The sequence below is a fragment of the Oxyura jamaicensis genome, chromosome 14 (assembly GCF_011077185.1).
Source record: "Oxyura jamaicensis isolate SHBP4307 breed ruddy duck chromosome 14, BPBGC_Ojam_1.0, whole genome shotgun sequence".
Taxonomy (NCBI): domain Eukaryota; kingdom Metazoa; phylum Chordata; class Aves; order Anseriformes; family Anatidae; genus Oxyura; species Oxyura jamaicensis.
In genome coordinates this window covers 3,918,167-3,945,955 of record NC_048906.1, presented here as the reverse complement: position 1 = coordinate 3,945,955, position 27,789 = coordinate 3,918,167, and the positions used below count along the sequence as shown (strand labels likewise).

The 27,789-nt window shown below is 42.2% G+C and overlaps 1 protein-coding gene across 2 annotated transcripts; it reads left to right on the top strand.

The window, feature by feature from the left end:
- Nucleotides 1–238: 238 nt before the first annotated feature.
- On the top strand, nucleotides 239–27,368 carry WIPI2 (WD repeat domain, phosphoinositide interacting 2). 2 transcript variants are annotated; one of them, XM_035339359.1, is made up of 12 exons: nucleotides 239–512; nucleotides 9,519–9,601; nucleotides 13,763–13,932; nucleotides 15,201–15,297; nucleotides 15,934–16,031; nucleotides 16,343–16,435; nucleotides 17,213–17,283; nucleotides 18,173–18,280; nucleotides 19,067–19,231; nucleotides 20,205–20,312; nucleotides 21,512–21,609; nucleotides 22,473–27,368. In XM_035339359.1, exons 1-12 carry the CDS (start codon nucleotides 439–441, stop codon nucleotides 22,583–22,585), a joined length of 1,278 nt encoding a protein of 425 aa, XP_035195250.1. In that variant the 5' UTR covers nucleotides 239–438; the 3' UTR covers nucleotides 22,586–27,368. The 2 variants fall into 2 exon arrangements, with proteins under 2 accessions (XP_035195250.1, XP_035195249.1); XM_035339358.1 differs by having other exon boundaries at nucleotides 21,512–21,642.
- Nucleotides 27,369–27,789: the final 421 nt, after the last annotated feature.

The window sequence follows — 27,789 nt, the reverse complement described above, 5'->3', positions numbered from 1 at the left end:
TCACTGTAGACGCGGCTCATCTGCACTCCTCCATCCTCCGTCTCCCATCCACCCACCGACCCCGCTGCTCCCTGCTTAGCTTCACAACACCCCCCCCCCCAACCAAGTTCGGCGCCACCACCCCGCCGCCTGCGCAGCTCCACCCCCGCCGGGGGCCGGGCGCATGCGCAGAGGCGGGACGGTGGCCGGCGGGGCGGGAGGGCGCATGCGCGGGGCCGCTGCGCCGCCCGCAGCGTAAACAAGGCGCTGGCGGCCATGGGGAGGCCGCGGGTGCGCGGCGGGGGCCGGGGCCGACGGGGCTGAGGCGAGGAAAGGCCGAGCCAGGTCCGGACCGGTCCTTGGTGCACGGGGGGGGCTCCTCCCGGCCCGGCCCGGCCCCACAGCCCACCGTCCTCCCTCTCGCCCCCGCCGGCCGGGGGCGGCGAGGCCCGTCCCGTCATGAACTTGGCCGGTCAGAGCGGCGAGGCCGGCAGCGGGCACCTGCTGTTCGCTAACTTCAACCAGGATAACACGTACGGGGCGGCGGGATATGTGGGGGGGTCGTTGGGAGTGGGAGAGGTCCTGAGGGGGTGGGAGGCCCGGGGGGCGGAGCAGGCCCTGGGGGGGCTTTAGGGTGGGGGAGGTCCTGGGGGAGGGAGGTCCTGAGGGGATTCTTTAGGGGGTGAGGGAGGTCTGAGGTGAAGGTGTTTAGGGGGTGGGGGAGGCACTGGAAGGGGGTCTTTAGAGTGGGGGATCCTTGGGGTGAGGGAGGCACTGAGGAGGGAGGAAGGCCCTTGGGGCGGAGGGTCCTGAGGTGGATTCTTTAGGGAGTGAGGGAGGTCTGAGGGGGCAGGTCTTTAGGGGGAGGGGCAGGCCCTGGGAGGGGGGGGGTTAGGGTGGGAGAGGCCTGGGGGGGGGGGTCTTTAGGGTGCGGAATCTTTAGGGTAGGGAAGGCCCTGATGATGGGGTCTCTAGGACAGGAGAGGCCCTGAGGAGCTGGACGTTTCTCACACACACCACCACCCCCTGCTGCTTCCACCCCATTCTGCTGCAAACGCTGCCATCACAGCCTCTCCCCAAGCTGCCCTGCTGTGGGGCTGGGGTTTGCCTCTTTGCTGCAGGAGGGGGTAAGAAGGATTGCATGTGCCCCCAGGGTTGTGTGTGGGACTGCAGGGTGTGAGGCTGCACTCGCAGGGACATGCAGCTGAGAGTGAAGGCACTGCTCGAGCTGGGCTTGCCACAAAGTGCCTCCTCTCTCTCCCTGGTTGTTGCCCAGGGGAGCTCAGCTTTGCTCTCTGGCACTTCAGGAGCAATAGGGAGGGTGCTTTCTGCTTACTGATGATACCCAGCCCATAGAAGAGACCTAAGTCTCCTAGGAGCTACCAGACATAGTCCCAAAGCTTGCTGGTGCTGTCTTTTCATACAGCCCTTTTTTTTCACCTTTCTTCTGGTGAAGCAGCATGCCTTAGGTGTAAAGGTATTTTTATGAGCCCATTCAGGTTTTGATTTTGAAAGAGGCCTTTCTCATATGGTCTTTGAGCTTGCACTTAGCATCTGTAGTTGGTTTCAACCTACAGGGGGTCAGATTGTTCATGCTACACATCCTGCTGTTATTTAACAGTCGCAGTACGTTTGGATCAGAGCATAATAATTTGTACGTGGGGTATTGAAGAGTGATGTTTTTTCAGTTCAAGAACTGCTGGTGGTTGGAAGCGGAGCACTGAGGAAGGATTTGGCTGTTTTAAATATCAATGAAATGAAACTGGTGGGAAGGAACCAAAAGAACCTCTGAAAGGAGGAGTTTTATTTTAGGAAGTGAGTAAGAGGAAATGATCTCAGGTTGGCATCACTGAATGTAATCCACATGTGTTGTGGTGACTTTTAAACAACTTGTTTGTTAGTCTTACAAGCAACATCTTGCCCTTTTAGAAAAGCTTTAACTCTCTTCATCATGGATTGTAGCGTGTGGGAATGTTGAAGGCAGGCAGACTGGAGAAGGGTCACACCAAGGAGGGAAATACCCTGCTTCTGTGGGTAATGCTGGAGATTCTGGGGTGGAGATGAGCAAATGGAGCTGGATAGACCCAAGGCAGGAGACTTTAACGTACGATAAGTGACAGGGTGGAGGGAGAGAGTTTTCTTTTATCAGCTTGTTATCAGCTTAGTGTGTTGATTCAAAAACTTCTGCAACTATTCTTCACATTTTTCATCAAGTACCATGCACAGCTCACTGTCATTCTGCATATGAAGCATGCTCGTGCTGTGCTCAGATACCATCCATTTTTTACCTATTACCAGATAAAACCAAGTCATCACAGCTGGCAAATCTGTCACCTGGTTCTGTCGTGATTTGTAAAGGTCGTTATAGAAGTTCTTGAGGTTCACTATGCTGTCCAGCTTGGTGTTCTACAAGTTTTACCGCTTCTCCTTCCTTTAAGCAACTGCCTGGTTTTGGTTGCACCTTACCTTTGGTGAGACCTGTATATATTCACAGATCACTGAGTTATGACAGAAAATATGTATTTCTTCTGGACAAAACAGTTCCAGGCTTGCCTTAAGACCAGACCTGAGACTGAAGTAAAATAAATGTAATATAAATTTACCTAGGCCTTCCGTAACTTGTACACCTTAAAAATAAATCACACTCAAAGAAGTGTTTCAGTTTTGAGTTAGGGAGATGGGGAAGGACAACGGAGTAATAATTTCTTTATTTTCTAATCCTCAACTGTGTAACTTCATTACTTTTCCCATTTCATTTTCATAAATATCCAAAAGTATGACTCAGTTTCTGTGCTATAGCCGATTTGGTTTTGGTATTCAGCATTCAAATGTCCATTGTGTGGGTAGAACAAACTCTGTGTGTGTATATGTAATATATGTAGAACAACCTGAGATGATCTGATGAGAATTTTGCTGGTGATACAATTATCTTACACGATCCTACTCGTGCCTGTATGTCTTTGTAATTGAAAATCTTGGAGTACTAAGTCTTTCTTGGCATCTTAGTATCTTGGGGGGGTTCAGATATCCATTATAGAAACCATATAAATAGGAAAAGGCTCCTGTTCATATTTTTGTCTTGAAATCCTGAGAAATAAATTAAAAGTCCACTTTGAAACAAAGGAGGTATATATGAATAATGTGGAATAGGTATCCTTTCTTTCTGATAGTATCTCAAAAGAAATCTGTTCAAGAAAAAAGGAAGTGTAAAACCGTAAGCCTTGCACATCCCTGGGAGCGGTTCCTTACCAAAACACTTGTTTGATATGCTGTATGACCTGAGTAACCAAGTTGCATTCTAGGTCTTAAAGTGAGTAGAATTTAATGGTTAAGTTTCTTAAACTAAAGTTTTTGATGATTTATGTATATCTTTTCCACCTGTGATATCTCTTAATTTCTGGTTGGAATAGAGAAGCAAGTGCTCAGCTGTCTGGGTTTATCATCATGCTGTTAAGAGTATCTAGAAGATCACTCTTTACTGGGTGAGAAGAGCTGAAAAGAACACTGACTGGGGATTAACTACACTTTCCCATGCTGGGCCTCAGAAAGCTGACTTACTTTAAACTTGTGTTCCAAGTAAAAAGTCATTTTTGAGCCAGGCAAGGTGAGCAAACTTAGGCTGTTTCAGCCAGCACGTGCAAGGCAAGCTTTGTTTACATCTCACCAGCCAGCAGGGCTCACATCACGTTTTAAGGTGTGTTTCAGTAATTAGAAAACTTGCTGACAGACAAAACTGGACAAAAATGACGGGTGCGTTGTTACTGCATTAAAGCTTTTACCTTCAGCAAGGTGCCAGGTCCACGCCTGCTCAGATCCACCTGGCTTACCTAGACAGCAGACCCAGTTGCTGTGCATCAGAAAGAGATGGTAGTTCTTGCTGGTAAGAACAGGTGTCAGCCTAACCTCTTTTTTTGGCTTAATGGAGGGTTTGATAATTCATTACTGCCTCCTGTAGGAAGGAGGTGAGCTTAGGGATGGGGTTTTACTCCAGAAATTGGCTTGCTGGTACTTAAAAGAATATTGCCAACATAAAAGTTGCTGTAGTTTTTCCCAGTTGTTGCAATTTCTGGTGACTGAAATGTCTTCTTTATCTTGCTTTTAGCTTTTTTTTTTTCCTACTTAAGTTCTTTTTAATGTTCATTCATAGGTGCTCTGTGTAGTGACATTGTCTCGTGGTGTAGTATCTGTTACTACAAGGGTTGCTGTGCCTCTTTACTCCGTATTGCCTTCAGCTTTATTTACGTGAGGATTCTGAGTTATTGGCTGGGACTGGAACTCTGCCTGAAAACACTCCACTTATAAAGCAGCAGAAGCGGATGGTTTGTGGGTTCTCCTTGGCATAATAAGTTTTCATTAAGTAAAAACATGGAGAAGGTCACTTTCGGCCGATGTTAGCGTGCTCGTTTTGGACCTTACGCTTCTCCCCGCGAATCAATCATTGCACAACTTGGCACGACGGGCACTCTGAGAGGCAGAAGCTCCAGCTCGTAGATAAAAATGAAGCGACTGGTTGGGAGTCAGGAGTCCTAGCAGAACCGGGCAGCAGGAGGTTGTCGGTGACCTTGGTGCTAGGTATGTTTCAGCAGTTGCAAATCTTTAATGATAGATATTTGGTAAGAGTGCCGCTTCAGTTTGAGTGCTGTTCATGTTACATCTGGGAGAACTATTACGTTACACATCTCCTTTATGCACTTTAAAGCTTGCATGAGTCTGTGAGGTGAGCTTAAGTTTTTGTAAATGTTTCGATGTCCAGCTTTATGAGAAGTAGCAAGCTTTTTAACCAAAATGTAGCTTGAAGATTTCAAAGTTCACTATCATATTTAAAATTGGTAAAACTGTCTTTACATTGTTATACAAATATTCCCATAGAAATGCATTTGGAAAAAATATAAATATTAACTTCTATGGTCTTCAGGTTCTATTAACCAAAAAAAGTGAAATAATGCAAATCAACAGACTTCAGAGAAGCTTTAATCCCTTTTTAGAAGAAAGTAACCAAGAGACAGCACTCAGAAACAAAATAGTCACTGTAGTTTTGAAAACAGACTACTCACAAAAGGTCCAAACAAATCCTTGTGTTTGGGTTTCTAATGAAAACATCGATAAGCCTCATTTCCAAGGTCGTCACTAATCTCTGTTTCCATTTATGTATGGAGTTACATGGGACAGGTATCAGTCTGTATGTCTGTTCCTGCAGATTAAATTCTGCCCCCCCCCCCTTTTTTTTTGCCTGACTAGGTCTATTTAATTCCATGTTCTAAGCAAACATTTGTAGTTCTAAAGTTGTATAATACACTTCTTGTTGCAGAATCTTTATGATAAGTCCCGTACCACGTGATGTTTGTATTAAAACTGTCTTAATTTTTATCTTTGAACCACCCTTGGTGAGAGAACCAAGGCTTGCGCACTCAGCATTCACTTCTCTGCTTTTGTTTCTCCTAGGTTCAGGTGTCATTCGTTTGTGGTCCTTGAGGACAGCAGAGAGCTTTATTCTAAGGAGGCTTTAAAGCTAAACAGAGAAGGAAGGAGAGAAAGATCACGTAGCTCTTGTGTTCAGGAAAGATAGCTGAGAGAAGTAATCGCTTGTCATATTGCTTGCTGTTGCTGCAGTGGAAATATCAGCCGAGGTGGGCTTGCGTGATGGTTCTGGGAGAGAGAGACTGTTGTGCAGTGTGCATGTGGACAAATGTGTTCTGAAAGTAGTGATGTTTGCTTGGAGTACAAATTTTCTGTCATACCAGCCTATTGCTGTGTGATAAGTAATGGCGTAGTGAGGTTTCCTCTTGCTGTAGCAGCAAACTTGTGGGATTTTTTTAATATATAATTTAAGAACAGTGGGAAAATCTGTAGGTTTTCAGTGTTACTGATAAATATGTTGGAATGTGTGGGCTTCTATATTTACCTCCTATCCCAAATACTGATGTTCTTGACCTCTCTATTGAGACATACCTATAAGATGTTACAGCTTTGATTTCAGCAGCCATTTGGGAGGCTAAAGTAAAGTAAGCTCCTCCAGTAATTCTGTCCTTATGTCATTTCATTGTTTGTTGTTTTATTATTCTTTTCCCCCCTCTCCATCGTAAGCCTTTGTTCACCAAAGGCTTCTTCCTTAGAAATTTACATTGGATTTGAAATGAGTTGGAACATTAGTATAATGAGACAGTATCATAATGAAAGTAGGTTTAATTAACTGGTTATTTAAAATAGCAATAACTTCTGGAGTCATGTTTGTACTGCAGCTGCAATTGATTTTAATCTTGGAGAGACTTGCCCTTAGTAGAATCATTCTGATTAATGTAGAATCTTTCTGATTAATAATTCAAATCATCTATGATATGGAAAGGGGAAAACTGGTTTTCTTTCTTTTGTACGTATATTAAAGAAGCGAAAGAAAACCTGTACCACTTTCTAACCCATCTGAAAAAACTTGTTTTAAAATAGCTGGAGAGACAGAACCAGCTGATTTCCCACTCTAGGTGAGTGCACTTAGAGCGAATGTCAGCTCCTTGAAACGAATGTGTGAAACATCTCAAAGCACTGTTTGCCTGATGAGGTTGGTTTTAATTATTTATGACAGCTGCTCTTGAAAATGCTTTCAAGATTTATGTAATCTTGGATCAGACAACAGTATTATCTTTGAAAAAAGCGAGTAAACATGGTTTCATAAATCACAGCTATATTGGTAATTTTGTGCTGAGTAGAAAACCTTGATGACGAAATGGCTCAAAGTCTACAAATCAGGTTTGTAATAGAGGCTACACATAATAGGCTAAAAAATACCTGTGTGGCATAATGTTAGAAGAAAAAAGGCGCTTTTTTTTTGATATTGATTTTATTTTCAATTTCAGTCTCTCATCAGCTTCTGAAAATTGGTGATAATAAAGCAGAACACCCACACTGTAAAAGGAGATTCTGATAAACTACAGTATCTTCTTGTTGGCCACTGTCCATTTGAGCACTAGCTGAATGGCTTATTGATCATTTTTCTTCCCATATGGCTGCGCGTTTTTAGGAGGTGAGGTAATTTTGCCTAGATACTTGTTTTGTGGGATTTGGTCATTTAGATAGCTATCGAGTGTCTTAAAGGCTTAAGTGTAATATTGGTGTGAGGGAAGATGGGGGATTTAACTCATTATGATTACACCAGCATAACTTAGCCTCGTGGGTTCTCTTACTACATATAAAAAGCCTTTTTTCCCAATAGTTTCATAAGAAGTAATTTGAGAACCCCTTAAAGAAAGGAAGGGGGGGGGAAAGCCCTCCAAAACCAAGAATGGCAGTCTAGAAGGAAAATGGTTGGTCTTGTAGTTATGCTTGTATATTGAAACAGGTTTAATCACACTGACACAAACAGGAACTTTGCTGTAAACAGATGTTTTGTGACTTCACCATCACCTTGATCCAGAAAGAAATGATAAAAAGCAGTTGCCATGGATGGAAGGATCGGTTCTGTGCCTTCATTAGGCTGTTAGTCTAATGATTTAAATGAAGAGTAGGTAGTCAGTAGGACGAGAAAAATGGGCTTTTTGGTTTCAATGATACTGTCACTAACACAGTGATACAGCATTTTTTGGTGTTTAAAGCTATAAATATAGTGCAGGAATCAACTTGATGGCTGTTTTAGTATACTCATGGGCAATCTGGAATTCTGCATGAGGAACCCATCCTATGTCTTTTGTAGATTGTTTATATTGCAAGGAGTCTTGTGACTCCATTTATTTTTAACTCGGATGAGTGCTTGTTTACCTCTGAAGTGACAGTTCTAATGTCATTCTGCATTAAACTTTCTTTTGAGGGAAACAATGGATTGTTTCCCTCAAGAAGTTCTTCCCTAAGAAAAGCAAATGCGTAACTTTTTTTTTTGAATTGCATTTTCATGTTTTTACAGTTTTGGATTTTCATCAAGTTATACAAAAGTAGTTGAGAAAAACAATGCAGTGTCTTCAGCAACTAATCAGATACAGCCTGCAGAACGTACCAATTTTGCCCGAATAAATGTATTTTACTAGATGTAATTCTAAATGTATTACGAGGGTGACTTAGAGGAGCAACAACAAAATTTGGTTTTATATTAGGCTTAGAGGCAGAGCAGCTATGATCTTTTTTTCCCCTGTTGTGATTATTGTATCTAGAGAAGCTTATTCCTCTTGTCTAGATAGTGCATCTTTTAATTTGAGGGTTTAAATCTTCTTAAGTATAATTTCTTAACCAGACTGTTCCAGTTTGTGGCTTTTGTTTTGTTTTTTATTTTGCTATCAGGTAACATTATACCATCATGCAGAAGTTGATTTTATAACTTGGGATCTTAATTTTGGAGGATAAGATGGTTTAGGAACAATTCTTAATCTTCTGTGGACCTTGAAGTCTAAAGTGAGCTCACTTTGGAGCCATGAGAAAAAAATACAGGAAGAGCAAGAAATCTGGGGATCTATGTTGTAAATGCAGGACTAATTGTTAGTGCATCTGAAACGGAGAGAAGCATCTTGACGGGCTCAGACGGGCAGTTTGGCACAGTGATGGGCAGGACTGGGTCTGAGCCTTTTATTGAACAACTTGCCACAGTTTGGCATATTGAAATGCATCTTTTACTGGAAATTAATCAGTTTCCATATGTCATGACAGTAAATGCATATATGAACTGAGAACATAGTGATACAGTTTTGTACAACTGTATTTACTGCTAATTTTCTTCTATGTCATAAAATCACCCTTCACATGGGGAGGGGAAAATAAAGTGCCATTGACAGCTGCTTTGGTGTTTAAAGAGCTGCAAGATGAGCCTAAAGTTTTTTGGTTTTTTTTGCTAAAAATTTAAGACCTGTCTTTGACTGGAAAAGCAATTGGTCTATGAGCTAAGTGTGAAAATTGAGTAATGGTGGAAAGAAGGGCTTGTAGTCTTTTTTTTAATGTTCTATTGTTAAAATCTGTTTAACATCAGCGACTAGCATTTCTGAGAGAGCCTCTGATTAAAGATTCAGCATGAGTATTTGTACGACTGAGATGTAACAATGTTCTTTGGAGATGCTAGAATATCATCAAGTAAAACCGGAGAAAATTGGAGTTGGCAGTATTTAATTCCCTTTTTTTATATGAAAACTCTCTTGGGGTGGTTGATGAAGGTTACAGTATAGAGTGCAAAAAATCCCCAGACAATCTCAGTTGAAAAGGTCTTGCAGGTCACCTCTCACGGTGAGGCAATGATGTAATTGGTTTGTGTTACATTATTCAAGTCCTCTTTCCTCCCTGCTAAAGCTTTCAGTTTGCAGGGAATTGTGTAGAGAAATCACCGGTATGAGCTGGGCAGTAGGCTGTAAGCTGTGAACTGTAATGTCATCAAATGTGAAGTAGGATTCCACACCTGGGGTAATTCTGAAGCTATTTGGCCCTCTCAGAATTCAGGAAATTATGTCTGATGTTTTTTTAATCACTCTTCTTACTGAGCTAACCTAGCTGGAGGTGTAGAATAGGGTAAGAATCTGTCCAAGGGTAATTCACAGCTGATGTAGTTTATGTTCCTGACGGACTTGTTTCTTTTTCAGATCCCTTGCGGTTGGCAGTAAATCAGGCTACAAATTCTTCTCTCTCTCTTCTGTAGACAAATTAGAGCAGATCTATGAATGCAGTAAGTATCTTCTTTTTTTCCTTTTTTATTCCCTTGGTAGACTTCAGGAAGAGATGACATGTTTCATTTTTTCACAGGTTGTTTGAAGTCACATGAGAGGAACCTAAAGTGTATGATGAAATAACACAAACAAAACGATTGCTGGCAGGGCGAAACATGGCCAGTGTTACATATTTAAATTTAGCTGTGAAATTTGGTAATAGCCAAGAGAACAACTTTCTGCTTTTCTGATTTTTATGACCAGTAGCAGAGTTATATAGCATCTAGGTATAAAAAAATCTGCTTGTGCGGGTATCTTTTGGGTCTTTATACTGGCTGTTAGGGCAGGCAACCACTAATACACCTTTATCAAAAAATACAAAGCTTTTTTAAAATCCTAATCTTTGAACATGATAGCTGCAACTTTACTCATCCAAAATGTTGAACTACCTAAATTCCAATAACTGATCGCTGTAAAGTAGGATTTGAGATGACATGGAGGGAGGCCTTAAGAAGTGCTATCCCATTTTGCCAACCGTTCATCCTCATCCCTTTTTTTTTTTTTTGAGATGATAGTAAGAATACTGGGAATGTTATGCATGAGCATCCATACTTTCGTATAAACTCCATGCGAACAGTGCCCGTAGCTGTGATGGCAGTGTTTATGCTAGGATCCTACTGGATGATGCCACACAACAGAGTGGTCTTCGGACTCCATTCATGAAGTGACCTGACCCTGTGGCATTTTAAATTTGAAAACTGTGTGTGACTCACATCACCTATTATCTCTGGTGACAGCCTGTTTCTGTGTACAGTTAATGGAGAGAAGTAATTTTGAAGTTCAATTAGGTACCCGTGGTCAGGTTAAATTGCGAAGCAGCTCCATCTGCCTGCTTGAGTCACGGTCTGGTTGTACTGGTTAATGGCTGCCTTGAATTCCATTTGGTGCTGTTGAATTTAGGTACCTGACTTCTGTAGTATGGTAGGCACTTGGAGTATCTGGCCTGATATGACCCCCAGAGGCTCGGTGAAGATGACTCCTGTTATGTGAGACACTGAATAAACATACTGAGGGAGGCTGAACTGAACTTTACAGAGCTGCTTCTTCACGGTAGTTATTGAAAGAACAAGTACAGGTGGGATAAAGGTCGCTCATAGGGCATTCAACATCTGCAGCACATCGAAGTGTTTGACCTTTTCTATATGCAGCTAAATAATTTTCAGTCTTGGGCTTGCCAACCGTGCGTGTTTAAGGCTGTAACCTTGGCATGGGGCTGGAGGGTGTCCTGTGTTCTGGGTACCTCCTGTCAGCAAGGAAAGGTATTCTGAGGGCTCGCCATCACGCGTGGCCCCTCAGTTCACTTTGTAAGGGGTTCAAAGGACTTAGCATCATTTTGGGTGAGCATTTTTAAGGACCCCTCTCTTCCAATGTGGCTGGTCTGCAAGTTCTCAGGTAGGTAATTGAAGTAAACTATAAAATATGCTCTGACTGTCCTGTGTTTGAAAGAACAACTGAAAAGAATGGGAAGCCTCTCTGTCTGCTCCTATCACTGACTTTTACTGTGACTATAAATCATCTAACTCCCTCCTCAGTTGATCCATCTGTAGAAAAGAAGTATTATATCAGAGGGTGCTTTAAGGCTTAATGAATGTTTATAATTTGCTTCATGTTCCTGGATTAAAAATGGAATAAAAGCACAGCTGATCATAATCTAGCTGGTTCTAACCAGCTCTTGTCTGTGATACTGCATGCTTGTGTTTATGAAACTGTAATCTTGTTACGTATTTGCTTGTTCTTCCCTCGCTGCTGCTGCTTAAATCGGTTTGCAGTTCTGCTCTTTGTTCTGCGTTTTCGGTCTGAGTTGCTGGTAATCCTCGCTTGTGTACCGTAAAGGGGAGAATACAAATGGGGTGAAAAAGAAAACCTGATGAACAGCATTGCTGTAGAACTTAACTGGTGCTATTAAAAATATGATTAATTTAGGTCAGCTGGACATAGGGTGTGCGGTACAGCCTGGTGCTTCACTTGAATGGTTGCTCATTAGGAGGTGTACATGACTTGGCAGTTGTGAAGGGATTTTTTATCACCTCTTCCTCTTAGGGGAAGACAAAGGAACAGGGGTGCATTCTATATTTTTAAAGTGAATTTAATTAAAAGACTATCACAAAGCCTTTCTCTTAAAAGTGACCGTATTATAGTGTATTAAATCTCGTTATGCTTCGACTCTAGGGATGTTTTCACTTCTTAGGTGTTTTCCTTGTTGAAAATTTGGGGGGATTTTTGGTTCTTTGCCTTGCCTGTAGCAGCTTAATTCTTGACAGTGCTCTTGCATGCCTTCTTAGCTGGCTAATCTGCATCAGTGCAGTGTGGGGCAGCACTTCCATTTGATCTCTGCTATTGTTCCTATTCTGAAATACCAGTTCTCCTGCCTTCCTGGGAGTGCAACAAGTCCCAGCAGCTGTCTCTTAACGTGGTTGCCCCTGAATGGGAAAAGAAGCTGAGTATTCCACCTAGCCCCCAAGGAGCAGGGAACAATCAGGCTCTGGTTTCGGGTCTTCTCGTGCCAGTCTTCCCTTCCTCTTGTAAAAGGATGCCATTAGTATGAAGGACTCCAAGCTTAGATGGAAAGCTGATAACCTGTGCTGTAAAACGTTTGAGAACCTTTTATGTTACTTGTCTGGTTCAAGGAGCACGGAGGTTTGCATTTAGAAGTCTGTGCGTGTGGTTATTGAAGTGGATTTTTGTATTACTCTTTTTCATGCGTTGTATGTGACATCAGGAAAGTGGAGAATAATTCCTTGAAAACAAAGTTGTTTCTAAAATGCATTATCCCTCTTGCGAAAGTGAGGAAATTGAATTTTCAAAGCCTCTGTAAACAGTTTTGTCTTCTTTGGAAAAATACCATATTGTTTATTAGATTTAGATAAAAGTCAATTATGTTGCATGGAAGACTGAAAATGCGTAGTATAAACCTGCTCCTTTGCCACAAGAAGGCTCTTGCTTTCTTGTGCTCAATCACTCTTGCTCTCACGTGCAGAATTAAATATTTTCAGTTCTTATTCTTGAAATAACTGCTTTCTTTGGGCACTTTCAAAACAGATGTGTCACACGGCGGTGGCATTGCAGTGCGCTGAGAATGTAAGAACTTTTTTTCAGGGAATTCCTGTCATAGGTGTTGAGAACAATGCCAACTGAAGCCTTCAGAAATCAGGTTATTTATTTATTTTCTGGCAGTTTCGCTGTTTGAGACCCATTAAGCATTGACCTGATTTCTGAGAAGTTTGGTTGTTTCCACGGATCGATGCCAAAGGCTCCAGTTGCTTGTCCTGCTTCAGCCCTATAAGGAAAGGGCAGATGTAGCCAGCAGCTGTGGGTGAGCTGCAGAGGCTGGGAAAGCTCTCCTGCTTCCTCCTGACATGCAATAGCTTTATGCATATTCTGCTTTAGTCTCAAAAGCATAAGAACGGCTAGCTTTGTGTCAGACTGGCATTTATCCAGCAAGGGAGTAGGCTTTCTGTTTTCTTTGACTTTTCAGGTGCTCAGAGTGCCACCATAATGGTTTGAAGTGTGTTTGGTGATTGCCTAGAGAGCTGTGAAGACTGTTTGGGGGGCTTTTGGAGGAAAACTTCACGAGAGGGGAAACATAAGTCCTGGGGTAACTGGTGGTGGGACTTGGGAACAAATGAGATTTCCAGCTTCTTCGAGTAATCTTTTTTTCCTTCATGGAGACGTGCAGAAACTTTTTTGTCATCAGAAATCTTTCCGTGTGTAGCATTTCCTTAGGGGGAAAAAAAAAAAAGGAACACCTATGCTTGACTAGATTTCTGCAGAGATAATAGAAGATTATAAGATTCCGGAACTTGACAACTTGATTTTTTGTCTCCTTGATGTTTTGTTTTCAGTTGCATCTTGGCACAGCAGGGAGTAGACACTTCTTAAGCACAAACTTCTGTGACTCCTGGGAAAAAAATGGCCTTTGTGAATTGGCATTCACTGGGTAGATTTTCTGCTTTAGAAACCTGTCCTGCGTCCCGCCTTAACTCTGAGCTGTTGTGCCAGAATGATTGTGTTCTTAAACTGTATTTTCTTAGGCGGTATTTCCTATTAATACATACACATGGTTGTCCTTCCCTGAAATCTCACCTGCATTTTGTTTCTCTTCCCTTACTGTAATTCCCCAGCTGACACAGAAGATGTGTGCATTGTGGAGAGGCTGTTCTCCAGTAGTCTGGTGGCCATAGTCAGCCTTAAAGCTCCACGCAAGCTGAAAGTTTGTCACTTTAAGAAGGGGACAGAGATTTGCAACTACAGTTACTCCAACACCATCTTGGCTGTCAAACTCAATAGACAGGTGAGTGATAATTTAAGTGAAAACAAGGGGAGGGGTTGTGGATCTTGTTCTGGCACTTTCTGGTGGTTTTTCCTTTGACACAATTGCTGTTTGATATTAATCTTTTACTTTTCCAACTGTAGCTTCCATAAAATTCTGTGGCATCTGAGTAGTTGTATTTGATTAAGAATTTTTGGTTCTGTGTTTATCTGTTTCGTTAGAAAGCACGTCGTGAGTAACCTGGTCTGACCTCATGGCTGATCCTGTTTTGAGCAGGAGGTTGTCTGGAGACCTGCCATGGTCCCTTTCAACCAGAATCAACCTGTGATCCTAATTGTAAAAGTAGCTGAAGCCAACAGCTTCTGCTCGGGACAAAACTTCAAATTCTGTTCATTTTTTTGTAACGTTTTTAAATATAATTTGAATTTTTAAGAAAATGGTATCACTGAACTGGTGAAGTCTTTGAGTTAGGTGGGTACTAAGTAGCACTAAGTCTTCAGTAGGCTCTTCTGCAAATGCAGCTCCCTGTCTTTAACCAGGTCGTTCAAAGTAGAGAAAATGGTATATGAAGGATGAAATCATCTTAGTGACCATCCCCACCCTCAAAATCAGGGGTGAGAGAATGGGATTCCTGTTTAAAATCATAAGGGAAAGAGTGGCTGATTTGGCTTCTGGCATCGTGAGGCAGTGCTAAACGAACAGTGTCTTGTGAGACAGTTGTCCAGATGTAGTCACCAAAGGGTAAATGAGATGCTGAAGAACTTAATTTGAAACAAAAAAAAAAACTCCTCACAACTGGCTGTGAGTAATCACAAATGAGTGTGAGTGAGTAATGGGGTCTATAAATGGTTTTAAAAAGCCTTGTATATTTTTGTTTAGCCAAAGCAGGAAATTGGGCCCACATGTGAATTGGCCTCTTGGGGGTGGGGAAATACATAGGGGCAGGTAAAGAATATGAGTGAAATAGGCGTAGATGAGGGTTTCTGGCTTGCTGACTTGATCTAGTAATACAAATAATTTTCATTTAAATCAATTTGCACTAGTATGGTTGAGAAAAGTCAAGTGCACTGGTCAGTTCAAGTGACCGAGTGTAGTATTGCACTGTTGAAGCCTTGCCAAGAGATGTATCTTGTGCATCTTCTGTCAGACTCTTATTTCTTCCCAGCAGGTGGGTACAACCTTTTCCCTATTGGAAGGTACCTACTGTATTTTGAATACAACTTTTATAGGGTTGATAACTCCATATAAACTCTCTCTTCATGTCACCATTTCATCTTCCCCACATCTAGAGGCTGATAGTATGTCTGGAAGAGTCTCTATATATACACAACATACGAGACATGAAGGTGTTGCATACAATCCGGGAGACGCCTCCCAATCCTGCAGGTAAGGCGGTCCTGTTCTCAGAGGCTAGTGTTACTCTGAAAAGTGTGTTCTGCCTGCACATGACATTTCCAACATGGAACTGTAGCACCGTTAGTTCTGTTTTCAAATGAAAATTATAATTAAATATGTGAGCGTTGGCTTAAAGCCTACCCATTCGATCCAACGAGGCTTCCAAGAACAAACAGCAGACTGCCTTAAGCTGCTTTCTCCCAGTATTCTAGTCTCGGAGTGCTTATGGTTGCAATCTTAGATCAGAAGGAAGCAATACAGATACTTACAAGCTACATGTTGCCAGCACTTGGTACAATTAAAAACTATGTCAGGTTAATGCTTTAGGAGTCAGGGCAAACTTGGGAATTTTTTCTATTTCGTTGGTTACTGTAGCTCTGACAGTAAAAACTTTCTGTTAGGCTTTGTTAGTAATTGTGTTGAACAGATGCATTGCAGCTTGACTATTGAGATTTTGTTCATCCTTGTTCTATGTCTGTTGGTACATTGAAAGGATGATTTGAGTTGATCTTTGCAATATTTGAACGTAGAAAACTTTGTTTTGGAAATGTTGTTTTGGAATTTGCCTCATTCTAACCATTGTTTTTGTTTTTGTTTTTGTTTTTTTTTGTTCTAAATTCCCTCTAGGATTGTGTGCTTTATCAATAAATAATGACAACTGCTACCTGGCTTATCCAGGGAGCGCGACTATTGGAGAAGTACAGGTCTTTGACACCATCAATCTGGTAAGGGTCTTTGTGCATGCTGTTTGTTTCTAAAGAAGCAGTTTTTGAAATAGTTTAAATTGCTCCAAGAAGAATTACTAGGCACTTGGGTCCATCCATGACAATTTGCTTGATGACAGTCACTTCTATTTGAATTGCCTTTAAGTAGCCTGCCTACTACTTGAACTCTCTACACATATGCTTCACTAATAATTTTGTATACTTTTGTTTAGCGGTTACTGAAACAGGTATATATTCAGGCTTAAGCTGTGAACATGGAGCTTTTAACCTGTGCTTTACTAAGGTTCTGTTTTCTCTTTTTGCTCCTGCAGAGAGCTGCTAATATGATCCCAGCTCATGATAGTCCCTTGGCTGCTTTGGCTTTTGACGCAAGTGGTACTAAACTTGCCACTGCATCAGAAAAGGTAAGACGTCTTTTTATTGACTTGCCAGCAAAGATAAGCTTACTTAAAATGGTCTAAACAAATTTCATTTTTAAGCATGCACAGTACCATGTGCAAGTGCCAAAAAAGAAGTCTTAAAGTTATAACGACAAATCTAAGTTAAAAACTGTTAATGTTGTTTGACGTAACTTCCATGCTGTGAAATGCTGGATAATAAGGTTATTTAAATTTTAATCTGGCTGTAATTAGGGCGGTCCTCCAAGTGTTTTTCCCATTAGTGTGGGATGTATACTAGAAATCAGTTACATTCCTTTGATGCTATCTTCCTAATGAAAACAAGACAGTTAAAGTCAAAAGAGAGAATTGTTTTGCCTGACTTTGGCACGTGATGACAAATGGTCTATGCGAACTGTATAAATTACAAAGTGTGAAGCCTCTGCTCCTTGGATAGTAAGCTTAAACTATGCAGATGTAACATGATTTCACCTGATAAAGGCACAAAGACATTCAGGTAACATACTTGTGGGTAACGTGATCATTTTCATGATAAATATAATAAGAGGAGCTGTTCTTGATGCAAAGCTTGTACTGTACGTTAGTAGCTCCCACCTTATAGTTTCTCTATTCTTCAAACACATCCTTCAAACAAGCTCCAAAAGTATTTAATGCTAGTATGTGGGGTGCATCAACTGTGGTAAGTTAACAGAAGAATGGTCTGTACTCTGCTCACCAGAGCTAATGCCCAGTGCACAAACTTGAAATGATAATGAAAGATTTTATTTTTTCTTCCCCTTCCAGGGGACAGTGATAAGAGTGTTTTCCATTCCAGAGGGACAGAAACTCTTTGAATTCCGGAGAGGAGTGAAGAGGTAAAGTTCAGCCAGGGTAGTTATCTGAAGCTTGTTCTTTACAGTAGATCTCTGGTGTGCTCCGCAGTTGAGCTATCATCCTGATTTTTGCCTGTTGTCATCTTCCTCCATCCCTGCCTGTACACTTGCAGTTTGAATGTCTTCCAACTTTAGTCTTTCCTATTCTGCAAATCAGTCCTGCCAGAATTGTACTTCCTCTTGCATTTTAAAAATTCACTGGTAAAGGAACTCATTCAAAGTGGGCCACCTTTTGTACAATACTGTATTCTTGTGGCAAGTGGAATCAGTGTGTATAATTTTCTTTCTCTTCTAAATCCTGCTAGCATCGGGGTCGTTGAAAGTCATTGTGACGTGGTACTGTAGTTTGTGGTAGCAGTAACTCTGTAGCTCTAATATACTTTATGCGGAGGTAAGAGTGAGTTTAAATTTTTACCACATGACCCCCAATATCTGGTATATGTCAAAGTTAAATGTCATTAAGCGGAATCTTGCTCTTGAAGTGCATTAAGAAGGCATCAGAGAATGCTTACTAGGGAGTTACTTTTTTATTTACAAAGCAGTGGTGACTGAGGAATCTGCTTAATTATTAAGCCATATGCTATGGCTTAATTGCAAGTCACATGCTCCTCTTCTGAGAGAAATTGCAGGTGATTTTACTATGCAGCCACAGTCCCTCCCAGCTCTTACAGTACAACTGGTGTGAACACTGTGGATCTCCTTAGTGGTGAATGTGCAGAAGGGCTCCTACCTACCAAAACAGAGGAATAATTTTTCTCATTTAAATCTGTTCCCACGGGTCACTTAACACTAGCTTTTGCTTTCACAAGTTAGTGCAGCATTAGAATGTGAAAAATAATGCTTCAATGTTTTTTCTTCCTTTTCCACCTAGGTGTGTGAGCATCTGTTCATTGGCTTTCAGCATGGACGGCATGTTTCTGTCTGCATCCAGTAACACGGAGACAGTGCATATCTTCAAACTTGAGACTGTGAAAGAAAAGTAGGTTTCAGAGGTGCCGTAGATTTTAATATTTTTTTTCCCAAGGAAAAGGCTTACAAATTGGAGAAAACTCTTCCTGTTGAGTATAGTCAAAGCGTGGACAGATCTTCTTTGAACGCTTTTATAATGTAAAGGGCATAACAAGTTGGTTATGAATCAGCAGCTGCCCCTGATGTGCATGCTGTTCTCCTGATGAATAGAAGTATTTCTGACAAAGGGGAGTTGGGCATCCTTGGCACAGGAGTGTGGGTGCAGTTGCATGTTTTCAGTGACAATTGTTTTTTTTTTACCTCTTCTGACATCTGTATGGGAAGACTTAACAGTATCTTCCAGCTGCCTATAGGGCTTTAAAAGGCACCATGTTGTAAAACGTTCCTATTGATGATTTGAGAAGTCTTACTTATATTTTTGTGTAAGTCATTGGAGACGGTGGTTGGTTACTGATTAAACAGTTGAATAAAATCTGGAAGTTTAGCACCTTGTAATAGATCTCGCTCTTGTATAATAACCATTACGAAATACAGTTGTATAAACAGAAGTATCAATTTACAATAGAACATGTTTTAGCAACACGCTGAGGGTATTACAGGACACACCATGCCCTGTAGCGTAAATGGAGCGCATTGAGTTCTCAAAGGTGTTCATTATCTCCAAAGAAAAACAAATAACTGTTTAATATCTTTGAAAATGAAAAGATGTTTCAAAATGTTTGCACACCTTTCTCTACAATTTGAAGTCAAAGCTGGACATGTTTTTCTGTCTTTTTTTTTTTCTTCTAAACTGTAGACCTCAGGAAGAGCCTACAACCTGGACAGGTTACTTTGGAAAAGTGCTGATGGCCTCAACAAGCTATCTGCCTTCACAAGTAACAGAAATGTTCAACCAGGGTAGAGCCTTTGCTACAGTCCGCCTGCCGTTCTGTGGGCACAAAAACATCTGTGCACTTGCCACGTGAGTAAAGAAATGGAGCTTGCATTCACCATCCACTGGGTCGCCACGCTGCCTAGGCAGAGGCTGACACTGGGGGACACACCTCATCTCCAGCCAAGTGGGTGGTACGCAGAGCAGTGGGTCACCTCTAGTGCTTTCAAAGCCTCTGCTGGTTTAAAAGCTGTGTGTTGGAGCTAACACCTCACAATTCTTTGAGGAGGAGAGGGAAAGACATAATATTTGGGTCAGCAATAGACTATTTCGAAGTGTTGTTTAAAGATGTCTTTTAATTTTGAAAGAAGGCTGTTGAGGACAGATGCATAGGCTTAAGGCATTTGCTTCTATTAGTGCTAGGGGAGATAATGCTGTGTTTTGTGTTAGTTGCAAAATAAGGCAGTCCAGAGTAACGGTTAAAGAAATCTTTGAAAGCATGTTCCTGTTATTCTTGTCTCTAAAACTATATAGCATTCATTACATTTAATTCTCAACTTTAATCTTTATTCTACCTTCACCAAAGGGCAGGGCCTATTTGGCACAGCTACCAAAGTAATAACCTGAGCAGCAGTGAACTTTTTTGTGTGTTTCTGTAGATTCTATGCTAAACTGATTTCATGTTTTTGTTCTCTCCTCTGATCTCAAAGCACACTTTAAGCAATAATTAAAAGTTGTAACAGTTCTGAAATAAGTAAATACTTCACGTAAGAATATTTGTCTGTGGAGTTGCACAAAGCTGGTAAAAGGATGGTAACATCTCAAGTTGCTTTCCTGGATTATAAGTTGCTTGATTCCCATGGCATCCTGTTAGCTCCACATTGTGATTATGCCTTGCTTTCATATATGCAGTTCTTTCCTAGGTGCTCAGTCTATGCAACTGTTAACAATATTCCCTATCTAGAAGCAACTGTGGAAAATAATGGCTTAAAATCTCAGGAGGGGTGTAAAGTGTGCTGATACGAAACTCAAGCTTTTACTAATCTCTCATAAATCTTTCTAGAATCCAGAAGATCCCTCGATTATTGGTGGGAGCTGCTGATGGGTATCTCTACATGTACAACCTAGACCCCCAAGAAGGAGGAGAGTGCACACTAATGAAGCAGCACAAGTAAGTCTGCGCTAGCTGAGGACTGATGCCTTTTTATTTTTTCACAAAATCTGCTTTGTTCTTAAACTTCGTTTCATGCTGCAGAAGTCTAACTTAGAGATCATTTCTTTAACCTATTTTTTTCAAACCTCTGACATGAATGAGTAACTTCAGAATCCCCCCGGGCCTTCCTTCTTAATATCTTCTACACTAAGCACCGCTTTACCAGCAGAAACTTAACGCTGTCCGATTGCAGTGAAAAATCGATCGCTGTTAGCTGTACGATCCTATTTCCTCTTACTGGGCAGTTTGAGTTGAGTTACTTTGACAAGAACTTGAAACGTCTGACACCATCCTCTTCATCAATAAGTGAAGTGATTACTGAGACGAGAATGTGTAACTCTGGCTTCACACAGGGGAATCTGGCCTATGAAATTTTATCTGTGTTCTTTCTACAGGTGTCCTTACTAAACTTCGTTGCCTATAGGCCAGTGAAATAATGTTTTGTAGCAGTACTGTAGAAGACTTTAAGGAAAATATAACAGAGCCTTGTTATTTTTTCTGAGGTTTGAAGGGAACAGATAGGGTGATATAGCTGGATTGTTTACACAATCAATCATATACTTAAAGCCAAAAACTTGACAATTCAGGTTTGCAGCTTTGGCTAAGTTTACAATACTGGTTAACAATAATAACTGAACATCTAAAGACAAAGCTTTTATCGAGTTTGTAATAGCTGAAATGCTCCAGCACCTTCACCAGAGTGTTTTCCAGGATATGTATATGAAGCAACAGCTTCTGCTGTGGACAGAGCTCAAGAAATAATCTGTAACCTTGCTGATAGGAATGACTCTTTATTTTTTTTTCTTTAAAATATGCACTATTCTTGTGAGTCATCTTCTTCCTAGCATTAGTTAGCAAGGTTTAGGTCCTGATGTCATCTCAGAGACAAACATGTTGCTGATGTGTATTCAGTGTTAAACATGAAGTATATTCACAGAGATGCCTTCTTGGCAGTCCTCGGGAATATGCTTTGCATTATGACAGAGCACAGGCAATTGGAAAAGATAACTGCCATCCCTGAAGTGATCAGATCCCTCCTGTTGTATTTGTATGTGTGTTCTTACACACCTAATGAGTTATTCTTGCATAGCTGTCAAGTAAAGCTGTGTTACATCTAGGCAGATCACCTCTCCAACTAATCTTTCTCTGCTTGGTAGGCTCGATGGCAGCATGGAGCCAGCCAACGAAATCCTGGAGTCTGCATCCCATGACCGGCCGTTGGTAGCGCAGACGTACAGTGCTGCTGTGACTAAAGGTACATATGTGCCTTCCTCACCCACAAGGCATGGTAAGGAGAAGGCTGGAAATGGGGCAGGGAGCACCTCTGCATACTGCATCATTCTAGATGGCTGCATGAGCTCATCTGCTTCAACACTGAGCTTTTCATAGCTATGAGCGTGATATGAAGCACTGGTGAGTGGTTGGAAATGAGCACTTGTGATGTTCAGTAGCCTCCTGTAGGTAAACTGCTCATCTTCACTACTTTCTGGGTAGAGCTTTGTCTCAAATTGTGGTCAATTACTTCAGTAATAGTGGCAGTACTTGCTGAATGGTTCTTCAGATGCTGTAATGCAATTATTTCATGCAGGAGGTCTGGGTGCAGAACAAAGCATCTGAATTACAGTCACAGGGGTTCTTTTAGGTTGTTTTTTTGGTTGTTAAGTGCTCCTATAGTTCCTTTATGGGAACTGTGACCTTTTACCTTGCCTTACTGTTCAGTGAAATTGAAAGGTCCGGTATTTATCTAATGCTGGAGTTCCACGTGAGCAGAGCCTGTGCATACAGCTCTTACCATCTTTGTATAGCACTCAGGTCGGTGCTTCAACTGCACATACAGCGGCTCCATACAGCAGTTGCAGCTGTAATGAAAGGGTGGAGGGTATAAAAACATCAGTCTGCGTAAAGCAACAATGTGCATTGCACGCAGGCGGAGTAGTTGCAAAGTTTGATCACAAACTGCTCTTTGCTTGGAGAAACATGGTCATGATGAAGGCAAACATAGGGTGGCAGTGAAACTGTTGCAAATAACGTCTGGTACTTCAGCTGGAATCCCTGACTCTGTTGGATCCAAGCCTTAGTTTGTGGTGCTGATTGTTGAACTAATCCCTTTCTCTGCAGCCTATTCGGAAGACCTGGGTGCTGTGGGTGGAGCTTGCCTGGAAGATGAAACCAACTCGCTCAGATTGGATGAAGACAGTGAGCATCCCCCCATGATCCTTCGGACAGACTGAACTTTGACCTGTGAACTCACTCCTGAAGCAGAGAACACTGGCTTGACGTTTCTTGAGGAATCTCGTGTTATGCTGCTATGAACTTTGACATGAGTTGGGAGAGAGGATGACAGACTCTTACAGTTTTAAGTCGTAGCTGTAGTTCTAATTCTATACCATTGGAAAAATATATGGTTTTCAATTCAGTGGCTTTTAATCTTGCTTATCTATTTTAGCTGTGTTTTTTGTTGTTTTTTTTTTGTTGTTGCCAAAACCTGCTGTTTCTGCAGCCCTCAGAGCCTACTAGCTTTGCATGCGTTCATGTGCCAAGCAAGCATAGGAGGGGGAGAGAGAGAGAGAGAGAAGCCACTTTATAACAAACTCAAGTTTGTATTTTTTTTATATATGTATATAATATTTAGCTTATATAAGGAAGGAGTAGAGAAGTGGTTCTGGAAGCTGAGACTAGTTCTGCACTGACAAAGGTCCAAATGGTTTCCTGTGCATGGGCTTGCAGGCATACCTAGTGACTGACATGCAATCTTTCAAATACATTGGCCTGTTTTTGGGTTCTCCCTCCCCTTTCCTGGACCATTTTGTTAATTAAAATTCCTTCTGAATGTTGTGTATTTGTGGGAGTGTTCTGTTTGTTGGGATGGAAAACTGGAAACGTTTCCCTGCATGAGGATGTAGAATACAGAAAGTGCCTTTACAGGGAAGAGAAAAAATGCTGTAGGGAGAAAGCTAAAATGAAGAAGGAATTGCTAGAGACTTGTTTCACACCTATAGTACTTGGGTGTCTGTAGTCTGTGGTAGGTGTTGTTTGGTTTTGTTGTGTTTTTCTTTTAGAAGAAGACTTCAAATGCACTTTCTCTCCTGTCAGTTGTTCTGTTTCCTTGGCAGAGTAGCAATAACCTTTTTTATACTTTTTTTAATTATCCAAAGCAATGATTCTGTCAGGCTGGATAGAAGTCACTGCAGAGTATGGCAGCCCCATTACTTAACAGCCTTAAGGTTTTCAGCTGGAGGGTATAATTCTTGCTTCTCTTCAGTCTGGGGCTGAGCATACTGCTCCAATGGTGAAGGTTCAGGACTTTTTTTCCAGATACTAATGTAAATATAAATGATTTTGAAATAATTTTCTTCTAGGTTCTGTTTTGTTGGATAATCATGCTCCTGTTTTAATTTCTCCTTCTACTGGAGTACCTCTTGTGATACTCTCCAAGGACTGGTTTTCTTTGGCAGCTTTGGAATCAATCCTTAGCTGCCTTGACTGTGGCTAGGGCTGTCCAAGGCTGAGCAGTGCTGCAGTCTATTTTTAGGGTTGTAATGTGCCTTCTCTTAAGTCTTGGATAACAGGTAGTGAGTAAATGATTAGCAAAATACTTGGTGTTACTTTACTTTGCCAAAGTGAGCCTGCTTTGCCTTTTGTGTAGTGATGTGGGATGCTTCCTTTGCTCTACTGACTACTTACAAAGAAATACAAATAGAAGTAGACAAGGAAATTGCAGATCTGGAAAGCAGGATGGGGCCTGGACTGAACTGAGTACTCCGGCTGGTGGTGAACTCCTTACCAAACTAGATGGTAGGGTGCTTTTAGGATTTGGTACTGTTAACAAGGCTTCTGTCAATCAATAGCGTGCAGTGGCTGTTGTCCCCAGAGTCCTGTGTGGGTAAGGCAGGCTTTCCCCTTCATCTAAAAGAGCAGAAAGTGATGATAGCCCCTGCCAAAGAGAGCTGCCTGTATCGGTGAGGCTGCTGTTAGTGTGCACAGATGTTCTTAGACAAACATGTGGGAGAGAAGGGATCAGGCTTGTTTACTCACTGGAAACCCTTGACCGTCCTAAATAGCTGGCTGGATTGGCTTGTGGCATCCTCTCCAGAATCCAGCATGTTCAAAGCAAACTGCTGAGCCATGCTGAAATCTCATTTAGTCTCTTGAATTTAAGCTCTGGCTGACAACTAAATTCCATAGTCAGGAATTATTCTTGTTGTTTTTTTTTTTACTACAAGCACTATCAGCTTTGCTGTGGAGCTCATAACTGCAGAGTAAAATACAAGTCTTGAAGTAAATACAAGCTCAGCGAGCTCTGCTGGCAAACTGAACCATGCAGGAGCTGTCAGATGTCTGCTTATTCCAGACTAAAGCTGGGAATGTTCCTGGTAACATACTTGGAGGCTTGGCAGAGACTCAAAGAGTCAAGTTAGCAGCAAAGACGCGTAAGCAACACAGGTCTGCTAAGCACAAGTTCTACAACTCGAGTTGTAACAAAGACCATATTGCATAGCAAGGTACTGCTCTCACGTTTAACGTGTTTACTAATTTTCCTGCTAAAAACTGAGAACACTAAGAAAGGGTTGAAACCAGTATCCTGACTTTTACGCCGGTTTATTTTCTGTAGGTGAGTTGGAAATCCCATATTCGCTGTCGTTGTCTTCCACGTGCTGCAGTACGCCCCTCCTGTGCCACTGACTGATCAATCGCTACACCCTGCTTGGTTCACTCTTAATTAAAAGCTGGAAGCTTTTTTCCTGTCTTAACTGGGAAAGTTGTTTTAGAGAACAAGATTAGAAATTATTCGGGGGTTAGTGACCAACGTGGAGCTGCTGGGATGGAGCAGGAGGCTTCTGGTCCCAACTGACAGTGTATTTAGGGTGGTGACTGTCGATTGTGTTGTCTAAGTTCATTGCATGAGGATATGAAGCTTTCTCCTCAGATAAAATACGATTAATCTCATTTCCCTCTGATAGCTTTAGGCCCTCTAATCACCCTGCTGTGGTATGCTACCAAAGTTAGAAGCCTTTCAGGATGGGGTTTCACCCTGTGACACAAAGATATATATACTTTTTTTTCCTTAAACGTACCAGAACTGCTGTTTGCAGCTGTTTCTTCACTTGAGTATGGAGCATGCAACTGAATCCTTATGCTCCGTGGGTCAGGTGGGGCTAAACATTTCTGTTCTGGTGGTCCAGCAGCCCTGGATTCCCCAGGGTGAGCCAAGGAGGCTGCAGCCTTGTGCTGCGGCTGTGGGCTTGTAGTCATGCGATACAGGAACACCTCTACAACCCCTCTTGTTTTAGTGGCCTTCCTCGGAAGGACAATGTTTGCTTTGTATCAGTGTGTGTCTCTCTCTCTGACTGCACCTCTCAAAACCTTTTTGGCTCAGTAGAGCGTTGGGTACAGAAATGGACAACAAACAACCAAAGCTGGGGAAGGGGGGGGGGAGCACTTAATTTTGGAATTGGAAACTCAGGTCTTAAATTGCAGTGGGATCTGTTCCCAGCGAGCACCGTAGGGAAAGAGTTGTTTCTCTTGATGTGCAAATAGGTAGCAAGTGTGTGTACTCTGCTGCTGTCTCAACATCTGTGTTTACCCTACGTCTTTCAAGTTCAGAGGTGGAAAGCTTTTATCTGCTCTGGGCTCTTCTTATGTCACAGTTTCCAAAATACGAGTGATAGATATAAATCTAGCAGTTAAAAGGCCGGGCCTGGGAGAGGAGGAGGAAGTTGAAAGCATAAAGAGCTTAGTAAAAAAAACTGTTTCTTCTGAGGCCCTGTTCAGCAGGACGGTTTGTGTGAGCGCTCCCTCTGACATCAGGTGTGTGCACGCACCTCGCTGCTTCAGGTCCTGTGTGAGTGAGTTTCTTCTGCCTATTTCTACAGAGATTGTTGGGGGGAGGTGATTTTCCAAGTCTGCCTGGATGCAAATAAACTTCTGGGAAAGCTCTAAATACGGTGACTGGTGTCTCCACAAAGGAAATGTGTGTCTGACCTACGCGTAATAGTAAAAAGGGAGAAGTGAACTGAATGAACCTACTCTGCGAGTAGGTTAGCACAGAGCTGCGAGGAGCTGATCAGCAGAACGCTTTGTTACATCCCATGCTGTGCTTTCTCGGCTCTAATAATGGCATTAGCACCAAAGCAACATGCAGTAGGACTGTAGAATTTCTTTCCTCATGGGTTGCTGAGCTGCTCAATATACCACTCGTACGTGCAGACGCTCTGCTGCTGTTCACAGAGCAACAGGAGTCTGCCCAAAGCGTTGGTGGGGATTAGTCTGCGGAGATCTGGGAAGCTTTATTCTGTGCTCCAGGTGTCCTGGCTAACAATCGCCTTGATTTAACCTGTTAACATCTGAGTGCAAGGCACGGTGTCATCTTCACATGTGCAGAGCAGGCATTTTGCCTTTCTGGAATCTGCTGCACCAGGAGAGGCTTGCAAAGAAGAAAGCATGGCTCAGACTGTAAATAAACCCTTCCAGATTCCAGCTGCACAACCAAAGGAATTCAGTCAATTCCCAGTTTTTGGACTGTAACATGCCTTTTGTTTTAACCTACTTCAGATTGGCAAATCCCGTCTTACGCCGCCTTGAAAATACCGGGCAAGAAGTTTTAATTCTGGCTTGCAGATATCTACAGTTGTGCTCATTGCAGGTGTCTTGGTGCTGTGGCTTTGGCCATGTGGCTGCAGCGATCTGTGCGCTGACTTCCCCTGCTGCCTTTGCATGTGTCCGACTCGTTTCTCAGGAGCGGTGAGTTGCTCCCAGACCTGTAGCTCTGGGTTTCTTTGGGGCATTAGCTCGACCCTTTCTCTACTTGGATCTGTTTGCTTTTGCATTTGCTTCTGCACATGGAGGGGAAAAAAAACCAACTGCATCCTGCAGTCTGACTGTTCGATATCTCTGTTGATAAGTGGAAAAATCTGTCTAACATTCCACCTCACCAAGTGTCTGGTTCTCACTGCTAGCCCATCGCTCTTTGTAATTTTATAACTGCATAAGAAATTAAATGTGTTGTGATAAGTATTCCGTGTCTTCTTCCTTCTGTTTTGCTGCTTGAGGCTGGGGCTGGATAACACCCGGGTGGCGCTACGTGTGTGCTGTACGCTGTGGCCCCCACCCGACTGCTAGCAGTAGTAAGCCTTCCGTCCGTGCTGTGCTGTGCAGCAGATCTCAGGAGATGTTGTCAGCTTGAGTTTTGCTGAGGAAAAGGACCAGCTGAGCTCCTCATGGCATATTTTGCTTGAAACCATAATTTTTCCCCCTTGTTCCACCTTAAAGCCCTGCTTGAGGAACTTAAGCTTTCTCCTGTTCCTCAGGTGGAGTTTAAATAACTTCCTTTATGCTTTATTTTAGGGATTGCATCCGTAGCAGTGCTTTCAAGTACCGTACCCTGCTTGCTGTGCTGTCGCTCCAAGCTTGCTGCTTCTCACCTTCAGGCCCAGGG